This window comes from Pezoporus flaviventris, unplaced genomic scaffold (assembly GCF_033815535.1).
Source record: "Pezoporus flaviventris isolate CSIRO_AGI_PZ_B2104156 unplaced genomic scaffold, CSIRO_AGI_Pfla_v1 ptg000007l, whole genome shotgun sequence".
Taxonomy (NCBI): domain Eukaryota; kingdom Metazoa; phylum Chordata; class Aves; order Psittaciformes; family Psittacidae; genus Pezoporus; species Pezoporus flaviventris.
The window spans coordinates 61,242,437-61,267,548 of NW_026892555.1; the positions used below are offsets into that span (position 1 = coordinate 61,242,437).

Below are 25,112 nucleotides of genomic sequence, written 5' to 3' on the forward strand. Positions count from 1 at the left end.
CCTCCTGACTACTTTGGATGGGAATATGAATTCAGTACATGTAAGTCTGTGCACTGAACTTTCCATACATGAAAACTAACAGATGTTTATCTTAACAGTTCATGATTTGTCTGAAATGTCAATGCCAACTATATCTTTTCTGGCTCATATATAATTGATACTACTAAACTTAATTAACAATTCTGTTAATGAGTTTTGAGCTATAACAGCTTCCTGACGGACAGTCCAGGTTTGAAGCCATGAGACTTTAAGTCTAGCAAGTATATGGATTGTCACTAAAGCCAGCAAGTACCACAAAAGGAGCCTGTCTTTGCAGAGCTGAGTCATTTTAAAATAACTCTTTAGAAACCCTGAAACCAACTTTTTGGTTGAAAGTCTTACAGGGCTAAGGTTAGGAGGTTTGGAATTGGTGACGCATGTAGCAAACCTGTCTTTCTTGCCATGCAAACCTTCAGAAGAGTGCAGGCAAGAAAACAAGGGCAATTTTTTTTCCAAAAATAACAAACTCGGGTCTTAAGTCTTGGGTATTTGTGCTCTTAAGGCAAAATACTTCTTTTCTTCTGGGAATGTGAACATGAGAAGAATAATAGCACATACCTTTCAGGAACTGCATTGGCTCTGTGATGAGGTAACTTTCCACCTATTCTCAGCCTATCTAAAGCCCAGGGAAGTCAAGTATTTGCTGGAGATATTGCTAACACTGACACAGTATTTTTTCTTTTTGAAGAATGTCTGTGTGCTCCAAGACTGCATTTTGCTCAGGAAGTTTAGTGAGCTGTGTGGTGGTGTCCACAGCTGAATTTTAATCACTTGTCACTAGCAAATGAACTGAGGGAAATGTGTTTTGTATCAAAAATTAAGTCAGAGCAAGGAGGAAACTGTCCCTGCTACTGTCATTAACTGTGCAGTACCTGACAAAGTAATTCAGTTTTCTGTGCCTCATGATCTCAAATGCAGAGGTGAGGTTTTAATAGTTCCCTTGTTTTACAGTTGGGAATCAATGCGTTAATGCTTGGACAAATCAAATAACCACCCTGTGTACAGCCTGTGGTTTTAATGGGAAGAATAAACTTATCTCCCTGATTCTGTTCAAAACGGAGTTGAACAAAATGGTAATTTAGAAAAAAGTTCTACATGTTGAAGAAGGGGAGGGAAAAAAAGACATTCCCCCCTGGTGTTAAACCTAACCATATCTTGAAATTACATGCATGCTTGAAGAACTGATTTGTCAGATAAAAAAGAAAGGGTGTTTTGTCACGTCTTCTGTCTGCTAGGGTAATTTTTGTTTTGTTTTATGTTGATAGATGACTCCTAAATCAAAAAGGAAAAGCATCCACAGTAGAATGCTCCGCCCAGTGTCCAGAGCTTTTGGTAAGTGAGAATATCTTAAAACCTTTTCCCTTCCTTGTTTGCCTGAGATTCTAGTAGGTAGTTCTTGACTGAAAAGCACAGGTGACTCCCCCTCTCTCTGGATTGCATCTGAGGCCCACACTGGTTGCTTTGGTTTGTGACTCTGCTAGTGTACTTGGTAGTAAATATTTGCTCACAGTGTTCTGTCTGCTCACAAACGTGAGTTCTTTAAATGTGTTTATAACTATTTACCACAAAAGAGAGGAATGGCATTGTCTTTTGTTTTAAGTAGCATGCTAACTCTAATTAGAAAGTTTTGATTTCTCTTAGAAATGGAGTTTGATCTAGATAAAGCACTGGAAGAAGTACCTATCCATATAGAAGACCCACCATTTCCTTCCAGCAGGCCGGACAAACGAACTTCTGGATTTATTTCAGAGTTACCCTCAGAAGAAGGGAGAAAACTGGAACACTTTACAAAATTAAGGCCCAAAAGGAATAAAAAGCAACAGCCGAGCCAAGCAGCAGTGAGTCCACATTAAAATATTGCTGGCGATGTCATCTGTTGATTGCTTTTTGCCATGAGTCAGGCCTTGCAATGTAATGCAAGTTTTTAAAGTCCCCTGTTAAAGTTTTAAAAGCCATAAGCGACTACTTAATTTTTCTTCTGATATTCATGTCTTTCAGTGAGCAATCTCTATTACAAGCTTTTTCTCTTGTTTGACACAGCCTAAAACCAGGATATGTGTCATTGTTTTTCCATTTGTTTTTGTTTTTACATGGAAGCAGTTTCTGGAGGTAGTTGGAGCTTTCACAGGAAATGCACAAAATATCATGAGACTTTTCAATTATACTGCAAGGTTTTGTTAAGTCTTAATCCTTTTTTCTGCCTGCATTAAGACATGGTAACTTGGCATGAATTTTTATTTCTGTCAGCTCTCAGAGGAGCTACTCTGTGACACCCAGCTTCCCACAGCTCCTTAACTAAAGATGGTGTCTGGGCCAGCAAATCTACATAGTCACAGATCTGCTTTTCATGCTGGAGCCTGCCTTAGAAAAGCAAAACAGAAGAGCACTGTGTCTACAAAAGGCATTGGTGTGAACCCAGGAATATGTGTGAGGAGTTCCCACAGTTCCATTTCCTTGGCATACCACATCAATAAAGATTTATTTCTGTGGTGGTATGTCCTCAGGGTATGTAAGGACAGATCTGGAGGAGTTACAGAGCTATCTCATGGCAACAGAGCACAGCTGATATGATAAGTAACCCTTATCAAGGGGCAGCCATTGCTTCTCTGAGTTATGCTGCCTAGTAATGAATGCCTGTGGCCTCTCCTGCTTGCTAAGAATTGTCAACGGAGAAGACCACTGAAAATTTCCCTAATGCTGGAAAGATCATATCAGGTGATAGAGTGTTTTTTGCACCATTTGGAAATGCAGAAACCTTCAAGCAGAGGGGGATATTCAAGCCAACTTTCCATTCCCTTGTGCTATATGGGGAAGGGTAGAGGTAGCAGAAGGATGGACTGTTCTCCACATCGTAGTAAAAACACATCTGTGTTTACTTCCTCCAGTTTCAGTTATGCAGAACACGCGTGTTTTCCCAGTTGCTACAATTGCTTCTCTTCCAAACTACTCAATGCATCCCATGCCGTCTGCACAGGGGTTTGGAAGGAGTGGGGGCATGGGAGAGAGCAAGTGCTTTACTACCAGGCATGAGACTAGGACATGCAATATCTTGCTCAACAGAAACAAAAAGCTTACTTCTCGTTGAGGAAAAGTGTTGCTTCCCATGATAGTGCAATCTGGTGGGAATGCTCATCCACATTGAATTACTTAGGAAATCGGGGTTGTTTAGTTGCAGAAATTGAAAGAAACTTTTTTCACTTAAACTTAATTGTCCCTGTCTTGTTTTTATGGACTATTTAATTCCTTACTATTTCTGACCCCATAACAAGTCTAAACAACTTTTTGAAAGACTTAAGGTGTTTGCTTTGATGCTTCCAAAAATGAAACAGCTGAATTTTGAAGGCCAGAATAATGAGTGGACTGTGTCATTGTTTTGGAGGTAGTTGGAGCTTTCACAGGTAATGCACAAAATATCATGAGGCATTGTCTGCAGAATTCATTTGCTTCTGGTTTTGTCACTTTGAGACTACAGAAAGCAGTGGTTAGGAAAAGCACGTGAAATGAGCAAGGCAAAATCTTGACCTTTTCTAATGCTTAAAGCAGATCTGTAGGGTTGTTTGCTGTTCCCGTTATTTCCATTTAGTGATTAAAGGGGTCTCTGATGGTCAGAGCTGTACTTCTCTGGTTTTGCTGAAAAATGTAAGGAGGAAAAAAGGGAAAAAGAGAAAAAAGGGAGGAGTGAAAGCTAACATGGGGTGGGTGGGCAGAATTAAGATTTATAGTTTTGTCACACTTTTTACTGAAATGAGTGTTCAGAGGGAATTAAAAAAAAGGGGGAACATTAACACCACTCATCCCCATGTAGTTTTGAAGCAGTACGATGAAGCAGTTGTTTATTGTTCAGATTTTTGTGGGATCTTAACCTCATGAGTTCCTCTATCGTGTGTGAAGATTTAGTACAGCAAAGAGGTGAATCTCGGAAGTATGCAAGAGATTGTGATTCATTTTATTTAGTTCTGCTTCCAAGCCAGTTTTTTTTCCTTAATAAAGAAACAGACAAGGCTCACTTTTAAACCTAGGCTAAGAAAAATAATAGGATTGACAAATGAAAACTAAACTATTTTGGTTTGTTTAGCATTAGGAATGTAAAACATAAACCAGAGCTCAGTCCTTTCCATGAATGTTGATCACTAAAGGGCATTACATTAAATATCTCTAGGAAAATCTTGTGCTTTGAGGACCTTATTAGGCTCTCAACATTTGTGTATGTCTTTAGGACATTTTTAGGAACTTGTTGCTTTTCATGTACAAACTAGTTTCTGTTTTGAGGTAGACCTCATTTGCTGCAGATCATTGGATTCTTCTATTACTTCTCCTTCAGGAGATGCATTTGCCTTTGATACTTCCATGTTTGTTCCTACTATCTGGAGGGTTCCAGTATCAATATTAAATGGTGTCTCATTCTGTTGAAATGTGTCAGCCACTGTTGGTTGATGTGTTTTGGTTGAAACGTCAATGTCAGCTGTTTTTGACTGAGGAGGTAAATATTTACATTGAGACAAGCAACACTGGTGTGACCAACCCAGATGTTAGCATATGCATTGCTGCTTAGTGTCAGATGTTCCAGCTAAACAAGTTCTCTGCAGAAAACCCCAAAGGTGGCAAGAGTTGGAGGTCTGAGAAGTCATTGTGCTTCTTAGAATAAACTGGTTTTTAATAGAAAATACACAGTTTAGCTGGCAACAAGGGAGTCATTCCAGGTGGGCTCTTTTCAGATCAGTATTACATTGCTGCAGCAGGTATTCATAAAATATTAACTGTTGTTTGATAAGAAAGTAAATACTTGGTTTCTAATGAGGTTCAGTAGTGAAGAGTAAGAAGTTTCATGCATGTGTCAAAGCACATCCGTTGTCCTGGCTTAATGGAGTCTGGGTTTGATGTTAACTGCAGCTTTTAAGAGTATTCATTTTTCTTATTAGAGGTATAGAAAAAAGTGTGCATTCCAGCTGAAAAGAGAAGCTGGGATTATTCTTAGTTATTGTGGCAACTAAGAGATTCCTTGATTTAAATTGTTTTAAATTACAAACCCTGCTATTTTGTGGCAGTCCGATACCTGGTGGTTAGTACTACCAAGAATACAGCTGGGTTGGGTCTTGTGGAGTCCTTTGTAGTCACCTAAGAGGTTTCTATACAGCATTTAAATGGAAGGAACTCTCTCTACTGGTACTAGCAGTTTTCCACATCAAAGCCACATAGAGGAGCCAGACCACATGAGAAATCCTCCCAGGAGACAGCATGTTTCATCTTCAGGAGGCTACAGAGTCACAAGCTAATCTTCACAGGGCCTTTGTGATCAGCAGGTATTACTACATCAGCCTGGTTTAGGTGCTTCTGTCACCCACATTCAAAATGTGGGCACTGAAAACAAAAAAGGGGAGTGGGTGCGCCGTTTTCAGACACTCAGCAAATATCTGTGTTCAGTTCCTAAAGTGAAACACCTGATTCTGTATTTAGAGTCTCTGCTTCTAGTAGTGCTGGACTGAATGGACTATAAAAGGCTTTTTGTTAGCCTGCTGGAATTCTATTTCTGGATCTCTAAATCCAAAATCTAGAACATAAGTTTTTTCTCTGAATGGGGGTACAGCTAGCTGCTGAAAAAATGTTCTCCTCAGGTCACCACATGATCAGGATGTCTTAACTCCCTTTTTAATTTCCTAGCTGAACTACTGATCTATTCTCATAAGCCCAAGGCATTCAATGCCTGATCTCATGCACTGCAGTATGCAATTTGTCACTGATATTCTGGGTTGCTTCACATTTGATGGAATGCGTCACCTGCCCTCACTGAAGGGAAGGGGAATTCCAGTGGTGATTCCATTGTCCACACTGAGGTTTGGTTGGCTCACACAATTTTTATAATGTCTTAACTCTCAGTTATTATCACTGAAGCAAGTATGCTTAGATTACTGTATACCAGAGCAAGTGTTCTCTTCCTTCAGGTATCTGCTGGAGTACCTCCAGAAGGTGATCAGAATGGCCTCATGGGGAGAGTGGATGAAGGCGTGGATGAATTTTTCACTAAGAAAGTGACAAAAATGGATTCAAAGTAAGTTCAAATTTATTTTTTTTAAGTTTAATTTTCTAAAAATAAATAAAAAAAAAACAACCCACAACCAAACAAGCAAAAACCATCCTGGTAGACAGGCACATAGCACTTCTATGTTGTGTTTGACTTCTGTTCCCAATATCCAGGGTTGCTGTAGTCAAAGGCAGAAATTATCTTGATAATCAATGCATTGTGAATTCAGTTACCCTCCCTTAAAAACTGCTACTTTGTAATAAATTGCTTTAATATACTGTCCTGGGTTTAGCAGTAGCAGTCAATTTTTCTCCTTGGTAGCTGGTGCAGTGCAGTGTTTTGACTTCTGGGTTGGTGAGTGCCCAAAAAGAACTGTCATGGTTTAAACTCTAGCCAGACAGCTTGTTCACTCACTCCCAGTGAGTGGTGCTGGGTTGGAAGCAATCGAGGCCCCCCCTGGGGCTCTCCCCTTCCCTGCTCCCGGAGGGATGGGGAGGAGGATCGAAAGAGTGGAACTCCTACGGGTTGAGACAAGAACAGTCCAGTAACCAGTGTTCAACACAAATCACCACCGCTGCCACCAACGACAACAATGATAAGGGAAAATAATAAGGGAAGAGAATACAATACCACCGGCCAAGAAACGAGTCCAACCCAGAAGCCCGTGTCCTTCCGGGTAACTCCCCGTTCCCCCCTACCCTGGGCATGACGTGCTGTGGTATGGAATACCTCCCTGGCTAGCCCGGGTCAGGTGCCCCATCTCTGCTTCCTCACGGCTTCCCCTCCTCCCTGGCAGAGCATGAGCCTCACAAAGTCCTCGGTTAGGGTAAACATTACTTAGCAACAACTGAAAACATCGGTATTATCATCACTGTTCCTAGGCTGAAGTCAAAACACAGCGCTGCACCAGCTACCAAGAAGGAGAAAAATGAATGCTACTGCTAAACCCAGGACATATACTGTGTGATGGGAGTTACTGATTCAGGTGTATTTCTGTAATTCAGTTGCCTTCATTTTATTCTTCAGTGGAGCTCATTAGGGCTGGAGCAGGGCTTTGTATTGGTTGAGGATCTCCTCTCCAGTGCTAGTAGTGCACATGGGCATCTCTGTTTAGTAAGGACTGCTGCTGGGCAATGTTTTGATAGATGATTGAAATAGTAGATGATTTAGTAGATTTAAGCTGATTCAGAAACACGTTAAAGACATGTTTGATCAAGGTTTAGTATCCCAGATTTAGACAATTCATTCATCTGAAAGATATATCTCCTTCAGCTTTGTAGAAGAATTATACAGCTTATACAGTTGCTTTGTAGCTGGTTGTGTATTTACAGGACCACAAATCTAGATGTTCTTGTATTCATGCATGTTTGTGCATATACATACAGAGACACACACAAATACTTGCATAAATAAATGAGAAAGCGAGGCTGATTTCCAGACAACTTGGAATGACCGCTTCTGTGCTGTATGTGACATCCATTAAGGAATGGTAGGTGTTAGTGGGTAACTAGATGTGGCAAGAAAAGCAAATGTTTTAAAGTCAGCGTGAGTTATCAACAGTGACATGTGAAGCCATGTGTGATACACTATGTGTAGTGGTTAAATGATGGCAGCTTTGAAAAATGGATTAGCCAGGTTGGGTTCAGGGTGCTCACAGACTACTGCATCCTCCTGTGCTTCCCCTGGGTGCCTGCCAGCCACTCGTTTTCAGATATCACTATGAACTTGCACTATCCTTGTGTGCCCATCCCTGGACATGCCTGTTTGCTGCTGTGGTTTGCTGCACTGGTGGTTCTCTCTCCAGTTAGGATGTTCTTATGCAGGCATGTTATGCACCCAGCTTTCCTCTCAATACTCTGCTTGTAACATACATGCTGGCATTGGCTCTATCAGACACAGGGGAAGCTTCTAACAGTTTCTTCTCACAGAAGTTACTCCTCTAGATCCCCTCCCACACACACTACCAAAATACTGTCATGTGAACCCAGTACAGATGTGCATAGGCAGGTTGGGTAGAGCTGATTGACATTGGAAACAGCGACGTTCCAAGTGCAGATGACATAGTTGCCTCTCTTCAGTGTACATGCACAAGGCCAGGACAAGAATCCTCAAGACGGTATGATCAATGTTAATTGTCCAGTTTGTAATTTAGACACACCAGCTAATGACTTGGCTGAGAGCAACGTATGGGTCACACAAAAGATTGGTTTGCCCAGTAGAAGAAATTTGGTACTGTGTAAAAGAGAGGGAGGAGGGGAGTAGAGAATTGTTTAAAATGTCTATGTCTTAATAGGAGACCATCCGCTAAAAGTTCAGAGAGCAGTGAACCCAGTGAAGCAGGCGATGAGAAGAAGAAAAGGGACTCAAGGAAGAGTGGCTTCCTTAACTTAATCAAATCAAGAGGCTCCAAATCTGAACGTCCCCAGACTGTGATGGTGGCAGAGGAGCCCTCCTCACCCAAGGTTGCTGCAAAAAGTCCAGCTGTGGACACAAACAAGAAGGAGGTAAAGCCGGCAGAGCAGAACAGTGGTACAGAGCGATCTGAGGAGTTAAAGACGCCAGACTCGCTGGAGGAGGCACAGACAGATGATGCAGCAAAAGCCGAGAGGGGTGACAGCAAAGGAAGCCCACAAGGAGGCCGGAGGTATGGCGTGCAGGTGATGGGCAGTGGACTTCTCGCAGAAATGAAAGCCAAGCAAGAGAAGAGAGCAGCGTCTGCTCAGAAGGTGAAGGCAATTTGATTTCTCTTGAGTTGTTACAAAAATGGGTAAGAGCCAAGTGTCTTCAGGGGAGGTGGACTGGGTCTACAAGGGTTGGTGCCTGGGGTTTGGCACATCAGTCCTGCTTTCCACTAGGGATTATGGTGTTCTGCAAGAGGTTTGCTCTCTGCTGTGTTGGTTAAACATGAATACCCTGGCTAAGGGCTAGGCTGCAAATGTGGAGGTACAGCAGGAAATCCGCTCTTAAGCCTGTACTTTCCTCTTGTGGAGAAGGTGACACCAGCTCTTGCGCTTTATGTCAGGCCATCACAAGCACAGAAGAGGGCACGTAATTGTTTACATGCGTTACAGAGAAATTTTTGGGCAACTAGTAAGCACAGCGTGGAAGTCTTCTCTCTATATGATGTGTGGTTTGTTCATGTGTAATGGAAACATGCTTTGGAAAAGGTAAAACTAGGACAGATGTCTTACTGTGTGCCCCCTGCACATCAGTATCTCAAGTGTTCGGCAGAGTGAACTACAGTGGTAGCTGCATGTACTCTTCTCTTTTAGAAGGTGATGTAGAAAGATGGAGAGATGTACTGTATTTTAAATTATATATTCCATGCAGAGAAGTAAATCTGGCTTCGTGACACTGTTTACAACTATTCAGATGATACTTTTCTTTATGCACTTCATTTTTACATCCTTTTTGCCCTGCATCTAATTATTGTTATGCCTTCAATTTCTGTATTTCAAAGCTAACACTCAAAGAAAATAAGCTTTCTAAAAAAAAATTGGTCTATTCCAAATTATCTGTCTGGATTCCCTCCACTACCCTCTAATTTTCTCCTCTGTGAAGTGCTGATGCTGGGCAGGAACCTTGCTTCACTTTACAAACGTGTGGAGTGGAATATCCTAGTGTTACTCTGAAGCATTTTAGGCCAAACTATTTTGCCTTATGTCCATTTGCCTTTGAACTTCCCCATTATCATCCCAGCTGCAGTTGCCATATTCTTAAATTACCAAAAGATCAACCTTTTTTCAGTCCTCTCCTTCTTTTCAGCATACAGGGAACTTGGATGCTCTCCATTCCCCACCATTTATCCCTTGTCATTTGGAAGCTGTTACCTTATGACAGAGCTCATCTGCAAGCTTTGCTGTGTTTTCCTTTTTTTAATACATTGCAGGTTCATTCTGTCTTTCTTTGTAGTTTAAAGTTCTCGCCATGATACCTGAACCATTCCTGCAAACACTGGAGTCTTGTAATAAGCAGATTCAAATTAACAGTTGCCTATGGTTCATTGAAGGGATCCTCAGCATAAAACTGATTTTTTTTTTTTTTTGAAGAAATGACCAATTTCTGCCATTCTCATTGGTGCTGAGTATTGCCCGTGAATAATCCCACTGGTTTCTAAAACACCAAGTTTTTAAGGAAAATGCTGTATGATTTTAAGTGAGAGTGTTATGCTCTGCCTGTAACTTTAAATTTACCATGCTACTCCAGATTATGTACATTTTTACAACTGCAAACAGTGTATGCTTGGTGCTCTTCAAGTTCTTAACACTTGTCATCTAGAGTTACTCAGATCTGGAATAATGTGACTGAGGTATAATATTAGCATATGTAATTTTTTTTCTTAAGTGGGCAGAGTAAAAGTGCTCTGTGATTGATGAGCAGCTTTGTAGCATTGATTGAAAATTTGAGTTTCATCTATCAAAAAGAAAAGTTGCCTCTTCCCAGTTTTTTCCACCCTTTGCTTTTTTACTGGTTGGAAAGGTTGCCCCTCTTTTTCTTTAAGGTTTAATTTTCAAGAAACTATTATTGATTTTTTTTGTTAGATTTTTGGTTTTATCATATTTATGGAATATAAACATAGAGGGGTTTTTGTACTACTATTTAAAGAGAATTGAAGAAAACAGAATTGAAATAGGAATCTGTACACAGCAGGGTACCGAGTTATCCATTCTTAATGTTGCCAAGACCACACAAAATTGAACTGCTGTTCAAAAGAATTTTTCACATACTTCATCCTGGATCACAGTATTGAATAATTTAGGTTTGTACTTTTATTCATGATATTCACAAGGGTGAAAATCATACAGTATCTGGATGGTTGAGCTACAGAAGACAGCATCCTACTGCTCTTACATTGTTTAGGATGGGTATGACATCAACTTCCCTACCATCTTCAAATTTATCAGAATTCCAGTGTGATGGAAAATGGTATTTTCCTTTAAGCTACAGATGGCTGCTTATATTCTGAGCTATTTTACATGCAAACAAAGCCAGAAGGAATTTACTATTTCATTCATACCCTACCGCAGTCTTGTTACAGATACAAGCAGGTGCACAGTAGATGGAAAGATGGTAGGTAGATGCTTTTTTGTTTTCTTTTGCTTAGAATACAGTGTGTGAATTGGCATTAAGGGTAGAGTCTTTGGCCATGCATAAAACTATCTTTTAGCTCCATCTAGTGTTTGCAGACTGCGTTTTTAAGTACCGCAAGCAAGACCTAGGAGCAGACCATCATTTGTAACCTGTTTATTCACTCTCAATGGTACCCAACTCTGCAGGATTTCCCAACCTTGCAAGAATTCCTATTAAAAGTAGGGCCTGCTCGTTATTTATCTACGTAATAAATTCACCTGCATTTATCTGACATGACTGACAGCTTCTCAGACTGAAGTTTTGTAGCTAGTATTAAGTGTTCTCTTGGGACTATAAGCAGTTTGTAATGTGTGTATTGCAGGTAGCCAAACAGGGTAACATCCTAATTGCATTTTTAAGTACTCCACTAACAGATGGCAGCACTGGCTGTTGTACTTGTCTCTGTACATGGTCTGATTTCCCCAGTAGTCCCATAACTAGGGATGGAGGCAGGAGTTATAGTGAAATTAGTTTTCATATTGTCATACAACTGTCTTAAGTCATTTACTGTAGCTAAGTGTTATGCATGTATCTTCAATATTTACATAGAAAAAAAAGTATATTGGTGACAGGCATGAAGAAATTGTCGCAAATTCAGTTCCCAAAAGCTTTTTTACCAAGGTATGGAAGAAAAAAAATTAAGCAGAGAGTGCTATTCACTTCAAAAATACATACTCAAGACCGTCTTACAAAGAAACATTTTACTTTAGGTGGAGGTGGAAAGGTGAGAATTTAGCCAAAATGTCAATGACAGCCAAGAAATTTTAATAAAACCTGAGTTTTCACGCAGTGGTACAAAGCATAATGTTCCTGCAGGTCAGACACTAAAAGGAGGCTGGCTCTTTTACAAGCCCATCAGCTGCCTATCTAAGCTTCTTCTAGTGAGCACGCAGGTTTCAAGCTTACTTAGGCTAGAGCTAGTCTTTGCACCTTTTGTTTTGAGGCCAGGATGTTAGGAAAGCTATTTTTGAGAATATAAGACTTAGCCAGTATACCATCCATCACATGAACAAGAAGACCCCTTTCTGTAGAGGTGCTGAGCATCCACTGGTGCTTGTGATGGGCAGCTTTAAACACCTTTCAGTAAGTAAGGTCTGTTGTGTAAAATATGTTAGTACTGCTACTGCTGTAGTAGCAGTTTTCTTCCTGCTTAGATCTTCAAGAGCTGCAATAGAAACAAGGAGAATCTGCCATTTATTACTATCACTGCTTTCTCTGCCTTATGGCTTCCAAATAAGAGCTTTTTTTACCCTAACAGAACCACTGAGTTGTATTAATTACAGATACATTATTAATATGAGAGATTTTCTCACTCTTTCAGAAACTTGGAAATGACACAACTCCCAGAGAATCTTTTGACACCACGACGTGCTCAGAACGGCTGGATGGAAGTGGCACAGGTACAGTTTGAATGTCCTGGTATAAGCTTCTTTTTGAAAATGCAAAATGCTTAACCTCAAAAATCTCACTTCCTTCTCCAGGTTGTGTGCCTACAATTGCTTAAGTGAAATATGAGCTTACACTATGTGAAAAGGATAAGAAACAAGCTCACTTTTTTTTACTGTGTTGGGCAATGCTTCTTGTGAAGGCAGCTCTAGGGCAGAGTTGACAGCTTAGCTTTTACTCATGTTCCACATTGTACAGAAGGGAAAGTACTTGATGCATATGCTTGAGGTACCTTCAAAAAGATGCCGACTTGGGATCAGCAAAGCTGAAGATGAAACCAGGAGTCAGCAAAAATGTTTGTGCAGGAAGAAGTGAAACTCAATATATCTGATGACCTAAGTATGACCAATTTGCAAGATTTATTGTAGTCTGTGCATGTGCCAGCTTTCAACTGCTAGACTAGACATCTCGTAGGCAATGGCAGCTGGCTCTTCCAAAGGTTTACCTGGCTTGACCAAAGCCAGGGTTGTCTGCAAAGCTGTGGAAGCCCTTGGACATTGCACACATGCACAAAATGACTCTCTGTTACGTACAAAGTAGAGTCTAGCCTTGCAGTGCTTAAAGTACCAGTTCCCTCTGCATGTAGTCCTGGACCCTGACATGGCAGTGCCTACAATGCAGCCATATCAGGACAAGATGAAATTCTGGTGTCTGTGTATGGTTCTGGAACTGGCTGGCCAGTGAAGCATTCAGAAGAGATTCAGATCTGGTGATTCGTGCATACAACAATGACTGGACTGAAAGGAGGAGGCTGAACTGGGAAATCCAGGTCTGATTTCCTAGTGGTAGGTATCCTGCAAGCATGGGACATAGGGCTGCCAAAACATACAGAAGCAAGGCTGAAAAAAACAGGCTGGAATAAAAATCCAAATGGGGCATATTCAGAGCATGCTAAACTCTGTACATCAGCACTTTTAAAGCCTGATTATCTTTTGAGGAGGACCTTGTGTACTGTGTGTGCTCCCTAATACTATCAAACTGAAGCCAGAGGAGCCAGAATAATCTGTGCTTGGGGCGTTAAAGTAGGTGGGAGTGTCTGACCCCAATTTTTCTCTGGTCCTTGTCTCTGTATACGACACATTTCATCCCCACCTCACTGCACTGTGCATGTCCCTTCCATTTGGCCTCCAGCTGTCAGTTCTTTTATACCTTAAAAAAGTAAACTCTTGCTTAAGAGCTCCCTGGGGCTGCTCTTCGCTGTTGCGACTACAGTTTGCCTTTGGTTTGGGTTAATGTATTTTAACTTACTGTGTTCTAATGATATTAGCAGGCCTGAGGTTAGGAAGGCAAGAGAGACAGTTAATGGAGAATGCTACAGGAAAACTGAAGCTGGTGATGCAGAAGGAGAATATGGGGGGTTTTATTCCTTGCTTCATGTCTGGATGTTGCCTGCTTTTTTTGTGGAGAAGGTGTCCTCTCCACAAGTGGAGAAGGTGTCCTGCTGTTTTTTGCTTGCAGCATGAACGTCTGTTGCATGCGTGAAGACCCACAAAAATATGTATGTGCCACCCAACTCTCTATAGTTTGCCAGAGTTTAACTCCAGCTGGACTGAAAAACAGCTACATAAGCTGGAAGAAGGTATTGGAGATTGGCTTGCAAAAAGCTGTATCAACATTCCCTTCCCTCCCACTGCCCTTAAAATGTCTGTGCTCAGCACTTTTGTCACAAGTAGGATTTCTGAATGGCAATAGCAGGTAGGTAGGTCAAATCAGCATCTTTGCCAAGTACCAAGGCTACCAGTCTGCATTTCAGTCTGTAATTCTCTTCTGAGGATAAAGATGTGACAATCGTTGAAAGTCCCAAGCTAACATACAAGTGCCAAGATAATCATTATACCCTCTACGTACAAGCCTTCAACCTTTCAAGAGCTGCAACATAGGAAAGGAGGGCGGGCATTTTGCTTGTTTGCAGCCTGGAGTCCCGCAGGCTTTCTACAAGTTGCACAGCTTGATAGGACTGATTTATTGCCTGCAAGTCAGTGTAGCTTTATCTGTAAATACCTTGGCCTTTGGTTGGGGTAAATAATAAGTTGATAAATTTGCTAATGTGTGGAAACCATAATCCATATACACTGTTACTAGATTAATCAAAATGTTATACAGTGAATACTTTGATCTCAGCTAAGTTTCAAAACCTCCTCCAGAGCTTGCTAAAAGCAACAAATAAAAAGATGTAGCCTGCTGATCACACATTTGGGATTTATTTTCTGGGCCAGGATTTCTCTGTTGATCTTGGATACCCAGCCTTTTGTCTGTAGAGGCGCAAAACAGCCAAAGACTGCCTTTTCCACCGATCATGCTTTCTCAGCAGGTAGGCTGTAGCATCTGCTCTGAGAAAGGTGAAGGAAGAATAAGGTCCAGCCAGCCATCGCCCCAAGTGCATTAAAAAAGGGGAGATGCCATCATTATGAAGCTTAGCACGTGTAAGAACTAGCAGTTTTAGAAGCTTTTTTTGCAGTGATTTTGAATGAACTGTTAGGGGTCCTCTTACTCACCCAGCAGTGCAGCAGTGATTTGTGAGGTAATGGTGGTATTTTCCACACGAGCATATCTCTGTACGAAGCCTTCTGTGTTGCAGGAGATTTTATTTTATGTGTCTCTGTATTTTAGTGCCTAAACTCCAGCAGCCCCTTCCAGAGAGCCGATTTGCCTCAAATAAAGGTGACTCCATCTCAGCATCATCTGAAAAAAATTCAAAAGCTGAACCAAAGGCAGAAGCTGGTGCAAAGGCAAGAAGTTCATCCAATACACCGACCAGCCCAAAACCCCCACTGCAGGCAACAAAGCCCAGCCTGGCAGCACGACCCACGGTGCCACAGAAACCGCGCTCTGCCTCTCGTACTGGTGAGGAGCTCTTCTGGGCATTTGCTGTTCCCAGCTGGGTACTTCTGAGTGGTGTTTGTGGGGGCTGTGGAGGAGACACCAATGGCCACATGCTTAACAGAAGTTAAATGTAGAGGGGCAGGTTCTTGGGCAGGTTCTTCCGTCGCTTGCTCTTGACTTGCATCCTTCTTTCCCACCTCCCTTTGCCCTAATTCAGATAAACTTCCTAAAATGGTTCAATCTGTGATCTCTGATAGTAAAGCCATAAGAGAAGCAATAGCAGCAGCAGCAGAGCTGTTTTGAGTTAGCCTGCTTTCATGGAAGAGGTGATCACAGAAAGCTACTTCAGCATCAAAGCTCTGATGTAATAGCACTGACAAAAGTAACTGTATTTTCCCTAAACACTTTGCTCTAAGTACTGAAGTCCTTGGGTGTTTTCTGGCAGGATTCTCCTAAGTCCTCAAGTAAATGCCTGTTTTTAATAACTTAAACAAAACAACTCTCTCTCACTCTTTTGACTTGTTTTGCCTTTGTTTCTTTCCATATTGCTTTTGACTGGAAATAATTGTAACTGTGCTTTTATAACTCTGTAAGTCTGCCAGTTGAATGAATGTTAACTTCTGTTCTGCCCTAACTTCCTGCCTGGTTATTATCTCCAGGTTTCCAATAGTGAGAAATACCTCAGCACGTCTCCCATACATTTGTCTGTCTGCTGCTTTAATAGGCCAGTATCACAACCCCCTCATCCCAAAGTACAGCCACTGCAGTTGCGGAGAATTAAGTGGTAGTTACTGACTCTCACATCAGCTATCACAAATGCAGCTTATTAATTGCTAATGACTGAAAAATTTGGGCATAGCCATCTGTAAGAGCTTATAGACTTCTGGACTTTTCCCATACTCACTGTTGACCTTAGGAAAATATATCTGGTGAGGATGAGGGGACAGAGGGATATTACAGCCTCCTCCCTGCCCTTCACGTGTAACCTGAGCATTACTTAGTCTCTGCATTTCAGTGGGTAGGATGTTGTTCAAACACAGAATCACCTTCAGGTTTTAGATGGCGTTATATTTGCTTTATTGATCATTTTAGAAATGGCCATAAATGTGAGAGGTGTTGGGTAAGATGCTCACAAAGATTAATACAATAGGAAAGCAGGGCTTATATTGTGATGCTTAATCTGTAAAATAGGCAGTGGGTTATCTCAAAATCTCAGATATCAGAAAGACCTAAGCTATCTGTTTCTGCCAGCTCCTGTTTCCTGCAGAGAAAGCATACTGTGGGTTTAACACAAGGGAATTAATATTTATTTGTAATAGGCCAGCTCCTCAAGTGGCAGAAAAAGCAGCACCATCTCTGTTGCAGTCTAACTTCTGTTCCTGTACCTGTAACAACCTGCTGGTTAAGCATGCCCAGGTGATGTGGTGAAGAAGCCAAGCAATAATTCTATTTACACTCTTGCTTCCGCTGTTGTTCCCAGTGGTGTGGCCAAACTGTGGTAGCAAATTCTTGCTAAGTCATCTGAGGGACAAGGAACACAAAGCAGAGGTCCACAAATTATCAGAGACTGCAAGTGGTTCCTCAATGAAGTACATTACAGCTTTAGTTCAGAAATACATGGCTGTGTTTGCCAAGCACTGAGCGCATCCGTATGTTGATACCAAGTTTCCCAAGCAACTGGCCTCACACACACATCAAAAGCATGGAGCAGGTCCAAGAATTGGTGTATCTGTTCTGCTTGAGTTGCATTTGGAAGTTCATCACTTTCCTATGCTGAAAGTAAAAAGATTGTCTCCTCTGTGGTGGCTCCTCCACAAAGAGATTAATTCCTATTATTTTCCAGTATGCAACTGAATTGATTCATTGTACAAACATGCAATACAGGTGATACCCTTGAGTTCCTTTTTCCTTCTGTCAGCACTAATGTATCTTCTTAGTCCCTCTGTTGTGTACATATGTCACTGTTTCCTCCTTGGGAGGCAAACATACAAGCAGTTTAAGTAATCTATTGTAACTGCACTTCCCTGCTGTCCAAATGGTAGGTGTCTAAGACTGAAAATGTCTTCCTGTAATGACTGTAAAGATGGTAGTCAACTTGCCATACATAATGCATATCCAGTCTTTTAGAGAAACAAAATATCCAGGTGGTTTAAACTATGAATGTGAACTTAAGTTTCATGTTTCCTCACAGTCTAGAAGGCAAACTATTTTTTTCTGTTTAGAAAGTCTTTGCAGATGTGATGTGATCATGTTATGTACTGGCAATTTATTCCTGGAAGTAGAGAGCTCTGTAGGCTATTGATGAAACTTGTTTCCCTAGTTCAGTTTTATGTCTTATAACTGTGAAACAGTACTTTTAAATTGACCAGTTCATTATGTTTCAGTACAATGAAAATATAAATAGAATCAATATTTCCAAAAATCCATCCAAAATAATTTTCAGCTGTCCCTTACAAATTGTATACTTACGTCTTGCAGGAAATTCAGTTGGTCCCATTGGCTTACTATTTGTGCTGCAACAGCAATACAAATTAAAAATGCTGAAACTGAGATCTTGGTTTTGGCTATTAAGATCCTGGACCAAAGGCCATCATATGCTCTCTTGACATAATGTAAATTCCTCCTAGATTCTTCCTAATGTAGAATCCTCCTTTTTCTGACACAGATTTTAGCTGTTTCTTGGGTTTGTATTGTGTTGTGGTTTGGCCCATCATAACAGCACCATTTCTGTGAGCTACAGCACAAATGTAACTTCTCACCCTTTTGTTCATGGTACTCCACAGAGGATGCTCCAGAGTCTCCCTCTGGCCCCAGTTCCCCAAAAGTTGCCCTGATTCCACCAGTGCTGAAGAAAGTTCCTTCTGATAAAGAAAAGGATGGTCAGAGCAGCCCCTCTGTCAGATCGTTTTCTCAAGAAGGTAGGTGTGTTGCTCCAGCTACTAGAACTCGATATGTCCCTTGATTTGTTTTCACTTGGATTGGAAGAGGGTTATTAATTTGGAGGAAGAAAGAGAAAGGAAAGTGTATCTAATTATCTGTTCCTCACCTCCACCCTTTGATCAAGCCAAATGAAAGATGAGTCCTTTGGTGTTAATAATGTAGCTGAGCAATTAATGGACTCTTGTGTATATTATGGTTTAGTTTGGTCTGAATTGAGGTGCTGATTGGTGTTGGTCACACACAGTAATGTGGAATGCAGCTCCGTGGTTCAGCACATTTCCAGGGGAGCAGCCACAACGTTGTTCCTTGCAGCCAGCCTCTTGCTTTGTTCTAACTCTTTCTTTCTGCAGGGTCATTGCATGTGGCTGAATTAACCTCCTCAGACCATGATACTCTATGTGCCAGGTCAGGGCTTGGTACCTTTTACACACACCAGTAGACTGCTGCCTTGTCATTGATTTTCATGTGTGCACTGCACTGCTACTTTTGCTGGTGCATTTCCTTGCCCACGGTGGCCTCTTAGAATTGCTAAGGCTTCCTCTGATAGCATAGGGTGTGTAAAGAAGTCTTTGCAGAAATGTTGCTCAGTGTGGTGCTAGCTGGCACAAAAGACATTTGAAATCTGGGGGTAACACCTCTTCCTTCCTGGGACTCTCCTCATGAATACAAAGCAGTTCCCATCACTTCAGCTGTGAGACAAAGGGGTGCCCTTTCACACTCTGCCAGCATTTCTTTATGGTATGGCATTGGGGCAGGTAAGTCAAGGCAGATACCTAACACTAGGTTGTAGAGACCAAGCGGTTGTGCTGCCCACAGAGCCCACGGTTACTCTGTAGACAAGAGGAGGGGCGAAGCGATCTCCAAAGCAGGATGGTCCAGAGGTATATTTTGAGAAGCTTCTCCCTTTCTGTCCTGAAACTACCATGGCTTCTATGAAACAGCTTACCTCACAGTCTGGGTGTTGCTCTGCTTTAAAAATTCCTGCTGTGTGGCTGTGATCTGCATGTCAGCACATGTGGGGTATTTGCAGGTTTTGACTCTCACTTCAGCCATCTATATGATGCCGTTGGGCCGCTCTCGTGCCCTAATGGTAGCCCAGCAGAACCACCACAGTCACACTGAATTACCTAAAACCAGCAGGACACGACACACCCAAGGACCTCTACTGTGTCTGGAAACGGCTGAGGGTTCAGAGGTCCATGATGCCAAAAGCTGCTGTGGTCTGTGGCTCAAGGTCTGGAAAAGACAGCAGGGTGTCTGAAGTGCCTTCCAGTATTTGTGGCATTACGAGGGCTGCAAGGCAGAATAGAACCTGTTTATTCTCCTGCATTTAGTCACATCAGAGCCTGTGTTGAGACAGGTGAACTGGGCTACAGCTTAGGCATCAGACTTGCTCCACTAGTGCTGTCATGTTGAGAGCTGTTGCAGTCAAAGGCTCTTGTCACAGTAGACTCTCTAAGCTGCTGTCTGATAACTGCCTTTGCTGGAGTCCTTGTTTTCTCATCAGCTTTTCATCAGACTGTGAGAGTAAACTTGGTGCTACACAACTATAGGTCTGGAAAGAGTAAATTCTTTTAGGCTTTTTAATTGTGTTTGAGGTTTTCCTTTTTCTTTATTGCTGTTGTACTTCCTCACTCAGTCATTCCTCTGTCCTTGCTTTCTGCCATCTTTCAGGCTAGCATGCTGAGTTTATTTCTGCAACTGGTAAATCACTGCAAATCTGCCTAATAAGTAAGCAAAGTTGTATCTCGTGCAAAAGAGAGCTGCAAATTAGATGATACTTGATTATAAAATCGCTTTGAGACAGTCTTGGAATACACCTCTTTACACAGCATACCTGTAAGATTGGGCTGCAGTTACTAACATAAATATCTGGACTACATTTAAGCAAGCATCTCGCATATTGATTACTACTCTGAACAACTGATTAAATGGGATGGATAAATGAAGTTATTTATATTACTTTCTGTATGTGGGCCTATGGAACAGCTTAGAGATATGAATCCTTTTCCCTGCTAGAGCAAACAGGAGATTGTCAAAAAAGAGATACAGTTCCTGACTGTGCCAAGCCATCTAGCAGCATGAAAACCACTTCGGGGCAGTGTTCTACCAGTGCAGAAGAGGAGGCTAATGTGCTTGGGCAGAGGAAGGCACAGCCAACTTCTGGTTAGAAGTTTTCATTTTTCATCAAGACAGTGCTTGATAACTGGCACTAACAATTGTAATAGCAAAGAAGCCACAAAAGGGTGTGGGTTTGTCATTGGATTATGAGAAAGGCAGAAATCTCATGGGATGCTAATCATCTTTCTGTTCCCATGGGGACTACCTGGCATGAGCGAATTTCCAGAGAAGAAATGCGTGTGAATGTCCAGATTGGACAGAGCTTTGAGCAACCTGGTCTAGTGAAAAGTGTCTCTGTCTGTGGCAGAGGAGTTGGAACTAGATGGTCATTAAGATACCTTCCAGCCCAAACCATTCTGTGATTCTATTATTTTTCTTTCATGACAACATCAATGACCAGTACCATATAGGACCTGTAGCCCTTCTGCAGAAGAGGGTTTATTACAAACCGTGTTTGCTCATTGCAGTGATGCTGATGTGTAGGCATGCTGCAGGTAGACTGTCACACAAAAGCTTTGTGTGCTTCCCTACCTTCCCTTTTTAAAATGTGTGCACTGAAGTATTTCAAAATACATTTCAGCCTGAATATTGTTAGTGCCAGTTTCAGTACATCACTCACAAAACCATTTGAGAACTGGGTAAATCAGGTTATTTTGACATAGTACTTAGATTTTCAGCTTCATAAACAAACACCACCAAAAGAACCCAAACCCAGCCCTGTGCTGCAAGCTTAAGCCATTACTTCCTGAAGAGCAGCTTTGACTTACGGTGAATTCATTTAGTAGGCTATAAAAATGGTTGATCCATGTGTTTTTAAAACATAGAAGCTCCTGTTCTCAAATGGTGTGTGTTTACATGGGTTTTTTTTACCTCTTAGCTGGTTTGTCTAAACAATGATTCAAAATTACTTTTTTATGAAGTATTTTAATGAGGGATTTGAACATCTTATGTAATTGCATTTACCCTTCAGTTTTTCTATTTGTAAGACATCATGTATCCCTTTTGTAACATCCTCAGCCCAAAATGTATGAACTTGTTTCCTTTTCATACTGTAGAATCAAACTTAGCCCACCCAGACTTGGACTCCCTGTCATAATCGAATTATTATATTTTAGTTTGTTCTAAGATCTCTCTCTGATAAAGTAAGTTTCAAAAGCTGAGATGCTGCCACAGGTCTATGCAGGTCACCTGTGTATGGTTTCATCGGGGCAAGGGCAAGCTCTTGTGGCAGAAGCCTGCTTTGCAGTATGTGAACTTAGATGCTTGATGATACATTTTTCAGGTAATTCAGGGGCAAACTACCTGTCTTAATTTATCAGGTTCTAAACTAAAATGGCTGCTGCAGGATGTGTTCTGGGTTTTGTTTGAAGAGTGAATGGAGGCCAAACAAAGGCCGTGTAATTATTAGGAAGTACAACTATCAAAAATGACTCAAAAATTTCCAGGCACCATTTCTTTGAAAAGCAGTGGTGTTTGGGAAGGTGAAAATGCCTAAATGGTGGGGGTTTTTTTAAGGAATTTTTAGGTATCTTAATCCTCTCCAATTCTATTAAAAAACTGTATTATTTTTAAAAATCCTTTCCTCTCTGTCCCAACTTGCAAAGCCAGGGTAAGAGTGCAGCAATTGCGTAGCTGTTGGCTCTCATTTCCTCCCATATTTTGGGTAGTGCAAGCAAGGAAACAGGTATTTTTGGCTCAAGAATGCTATTTGGGTAGCAATTGTGCCATGTGTGCGGAGGTGGGTCTCCACAAGACATGTGCTGGATATGTCTGTTCTGCTTTCATCACAGCAGAGATCCAGGACTGGACAATGTCTGTGCCAAGCAGAAATGGTCGAGAGCTTTTTGTCTCTAGTTTCACAGCATGTTGGCATGCAGCAGCGCTGCCTGGCCACTTGTGCTGGCCCCCTGTAGATACAGGGAGCATCCCTACTCAGGCTGCCGCAGCAGCGTTAACTCCCTTGGGATTCCTCTTTGCATCTTCTGTATTCCTGGCAGACCCTAACACAGCCTGGCACAATTTGTAATGGGTCATGGAGATGCATCAGTGACAGCCTCCTGCTTCCCTGTCCCTGCTGTGGCTGGAGCTGCATGGTGGTGACAGGCAGGCTGTCCCTTGCAATGGTGAAGCTATAGGTATGCAGTACATGGGAAGGAGAGGTGGTGCTTCTTGGCCACTGTGACTGCTGGTGGTGCCTTGTTAAGCGAGGTGTGCACAAATGGGAACAGGCACAAGGATCAGTGTGAACCAAAGCTAGACATCCTTATCTGAAATGGTGGAGCAAAGGTGGTCTTGTAATTTTAACATTTATTTTTCTGGGTATGAAGAGAGACAACTTGCAATGAAGTCCCATTTAACACATTTAAGTGTGTTTAAAAGTTCATTTTAATAGAAAGAATGAGATTTCTAAATCTATCAATCCTTGTGTATGATCACCCTCATTGATGGGCATAATAACTCTCTTGTTACCACAGCAATTGTGGATCACTGATTCAATTAGAAATCTTAACAAGGTTTCACAACCTTCTTTGTAATTTATTTCAAAGCCTATAGGTTTGGGGAAAACCCTGGCCTTACAGAGATGATAGAGTGCTGGGTGAACAAAATGGGTGTTGTTTGCATTTAGATCATGGGAAGTGGGTATGTCCTGCTTACCCCATTGCCAAGCACAGCAAGGTGCAGAGCCTGTGGTCTCAGCTGGAAGAGGTGCAGATTGGGCTCAGAGCCATGGGTGTTTTCCTTTCCCCATCAGAACAGAGTAGGCAGGGAGCAACACTTCAAGTAATGTGGATGCCAAGGTGAATGTCTGTCCTGATGAAGGCTGCTGAGTCAAAAGGGACTCAGAATATGTAGATGTGTCCTGCTAGGAAGACAGGCCCACCTGGGAATGTGCTGCACATCTGAGGGGTGGCCAGTGAGGATGTCCACCTTAGCAGTCAGGAGTACATTGCCTGAGATCCAGCCCAGTGGGGAAGAAAAGAATACTGTTCTGGATTTGAAGTGGTGTGATGAGAGGAATGTCTCCAGGCTGTTTCTAACTGTTAGGTTTATCCATGTCACAGTGAAGTACTGAGTTTCATATTTCAAGTTTCCCTGCTTGGCAGCCAACACTGGAATAAAGTTTGCTCACTCTCTCTTCTCTCTCACCTTTTTTCTGGGTTGAAGATTAACAGACCTAGGCTAGTCCCACTAGTGCGAATGAATTGAGTGGGAGCAGAAGCAGGTCCTGTGTGCACGAATGACTATTTATTTTTTGCTGTCTTCTCTTTTCTGCAATTATTAGTAAGACCTATTTCTGCTTTATACAGCTGCGAAAAGAAGCCCTGGCCAGCAGCCTCATGAGTTCCAGAGATCCTTAAGTAAAGATGGCCATCAGGGAAACAAGTCCAGTGACTCTGGAGAAGAAGCAGATAAAGATTTTATTTTTGTTTAGCAATCAGTACAAGTGCTTCGTAGTGCAAGAGCTTTTTATAACAATCAGGGTACAGCAATCAACAGCCCTTCTATCCAGCTGCTCTTTCACCACAGGTACATTTCCATGCAGAAAACCTGATCTTCCAGTCATGATTTACAGTGCCCTCACTTAGCATTGATTTGGTCCTTAATTTCTGTTCTGTAAGACGCAGACATTCCTTTCCATGCCTTTGCTAAAGCCAGCGACTCTTTCATGTATTCTACTTGAATTTCTCTGAAGCAGCTACCAAGTGTGCCCTGCATTAGGGCACTTAGAAAGCGAAGCAAATTAACTGGACATTGTCTTACACTAATACACTGTACAGCAGGTAATGTGTTGTACTGCTGAATGTAAATGTGTCAAATCTGCACGTGACTTACCTATAAATATATTCTTGCGGTATGCAATTGCACATTGTAATTATATTAAAAGAGCACACTAATAAAATAATTTGTATAGATTATATATATTAAATGCTTGGGTATGGTTTTTACATTCTCCCATAGGGAGCTTCTTTCTTCCTGTTCTCGTACTGTACATAAAGCTCCAACGCTTACATTTGTGTACCGTTCAAAAAGCACAACAGAGAAGGATTCGGATGACGTATAATCATGGTATGCTTCCGCATTCGTATATTAATGTATATAGTTGGTTGGAATGAGGGCAATTGAAATTTTATTAATATTGGTGTTTTCTAGAGGCCTTCCTCAGTTCTGTCTGCATATTAGCTTCCTTTCAATGTGTAATTCTACAAGAAAAATAGTTTGACATCTGTAAAAACATTTCAGCTTTTGAGGGAGGGGGTTCAGATTTCACAGCTACCCACTTACATTACAGGTTGAAGGGATTTTATTCATATGTATATTTGTAACAATAAAAAAATGATTTTACAACTGAAATGCTCATCTGTGTTTTTACCAGCACTATTTGTGGTCTGATAGTCTCTGCTTGCTGAATGATGCTGTTGTGTCAGGTAGACAAAGCATAGTTAAAATACATATAATCTTTTTCTGCTTCTAGTAAGATGCCTGTTCCTGCTGAAAGGGAGACATGCCACATCACCTCTGTGAAACTGGTGAAAGGAGATTTCTTTGCTAATCTCCTCCCTTGGCATCTTCAGCAAAGCAGCCTTCTCCTGAG

The 25,112-nt window shown here is 41.6% G+C and overlaps 1 protein-coding gene across 8 annotated transcripts in view; it reads left to right on the forward strand.

Annotated features, from left to right (window-relative positions):
* Nucleotides 1-24,871, forward strand: part of CARMIL1 (capping protein regulator and myosin 1 linker 1) — a 195,416-nt gene extending 170,545 nt beyond the window's left edge. For 5 of the 8 annotated variants that reach the window (XM_061448954.1, XM_061448956.1, XM_061448955.1 and 2 more), the window contains 9 exons: nt 1,305-1,371; nt 1,681-1,877; nt 5,979-6,085; nt 8,352-8,784; nt 12,510-12,588; nt 15,245-15,478; nt 18,241-18,375; nt 20,417-20,563; nt 23,827-24,871. In XM_061448954.1, the coding sequence (XP_061304938.1) occupies nt 1,305-1,371; nt 1,681-1,877; nt 5,979-6,085; nt 8,352-8,784; nt 12,510-12,588; nt 15,245-15,478; nt 18,241-18,375; nt 20,417-20,563; nt 23,827-23,951 (1,524 nt within the window). In that variant the 3' untranslated portion in view covers nt 23,952-24,871. The remainder of the gene's footprint in view (nt 1-1,304; nt 1,372-1,680; nt 1,878-5,978; nt 6,086-8,351; nt 8,785-12,509; nt 12,589-15,244; nt 15,479-18,240; nt 18,376-20,416; nt 20,564-23,826) is intronic. The other 3 variants (XM_061448961.1, XM_061448958.1, XM_061448959.1) reach the window with 1 other exon arrangement.
* The last annotated feature ends 241 nt before the right edge of the window (nt 24,872-25,112 follow it).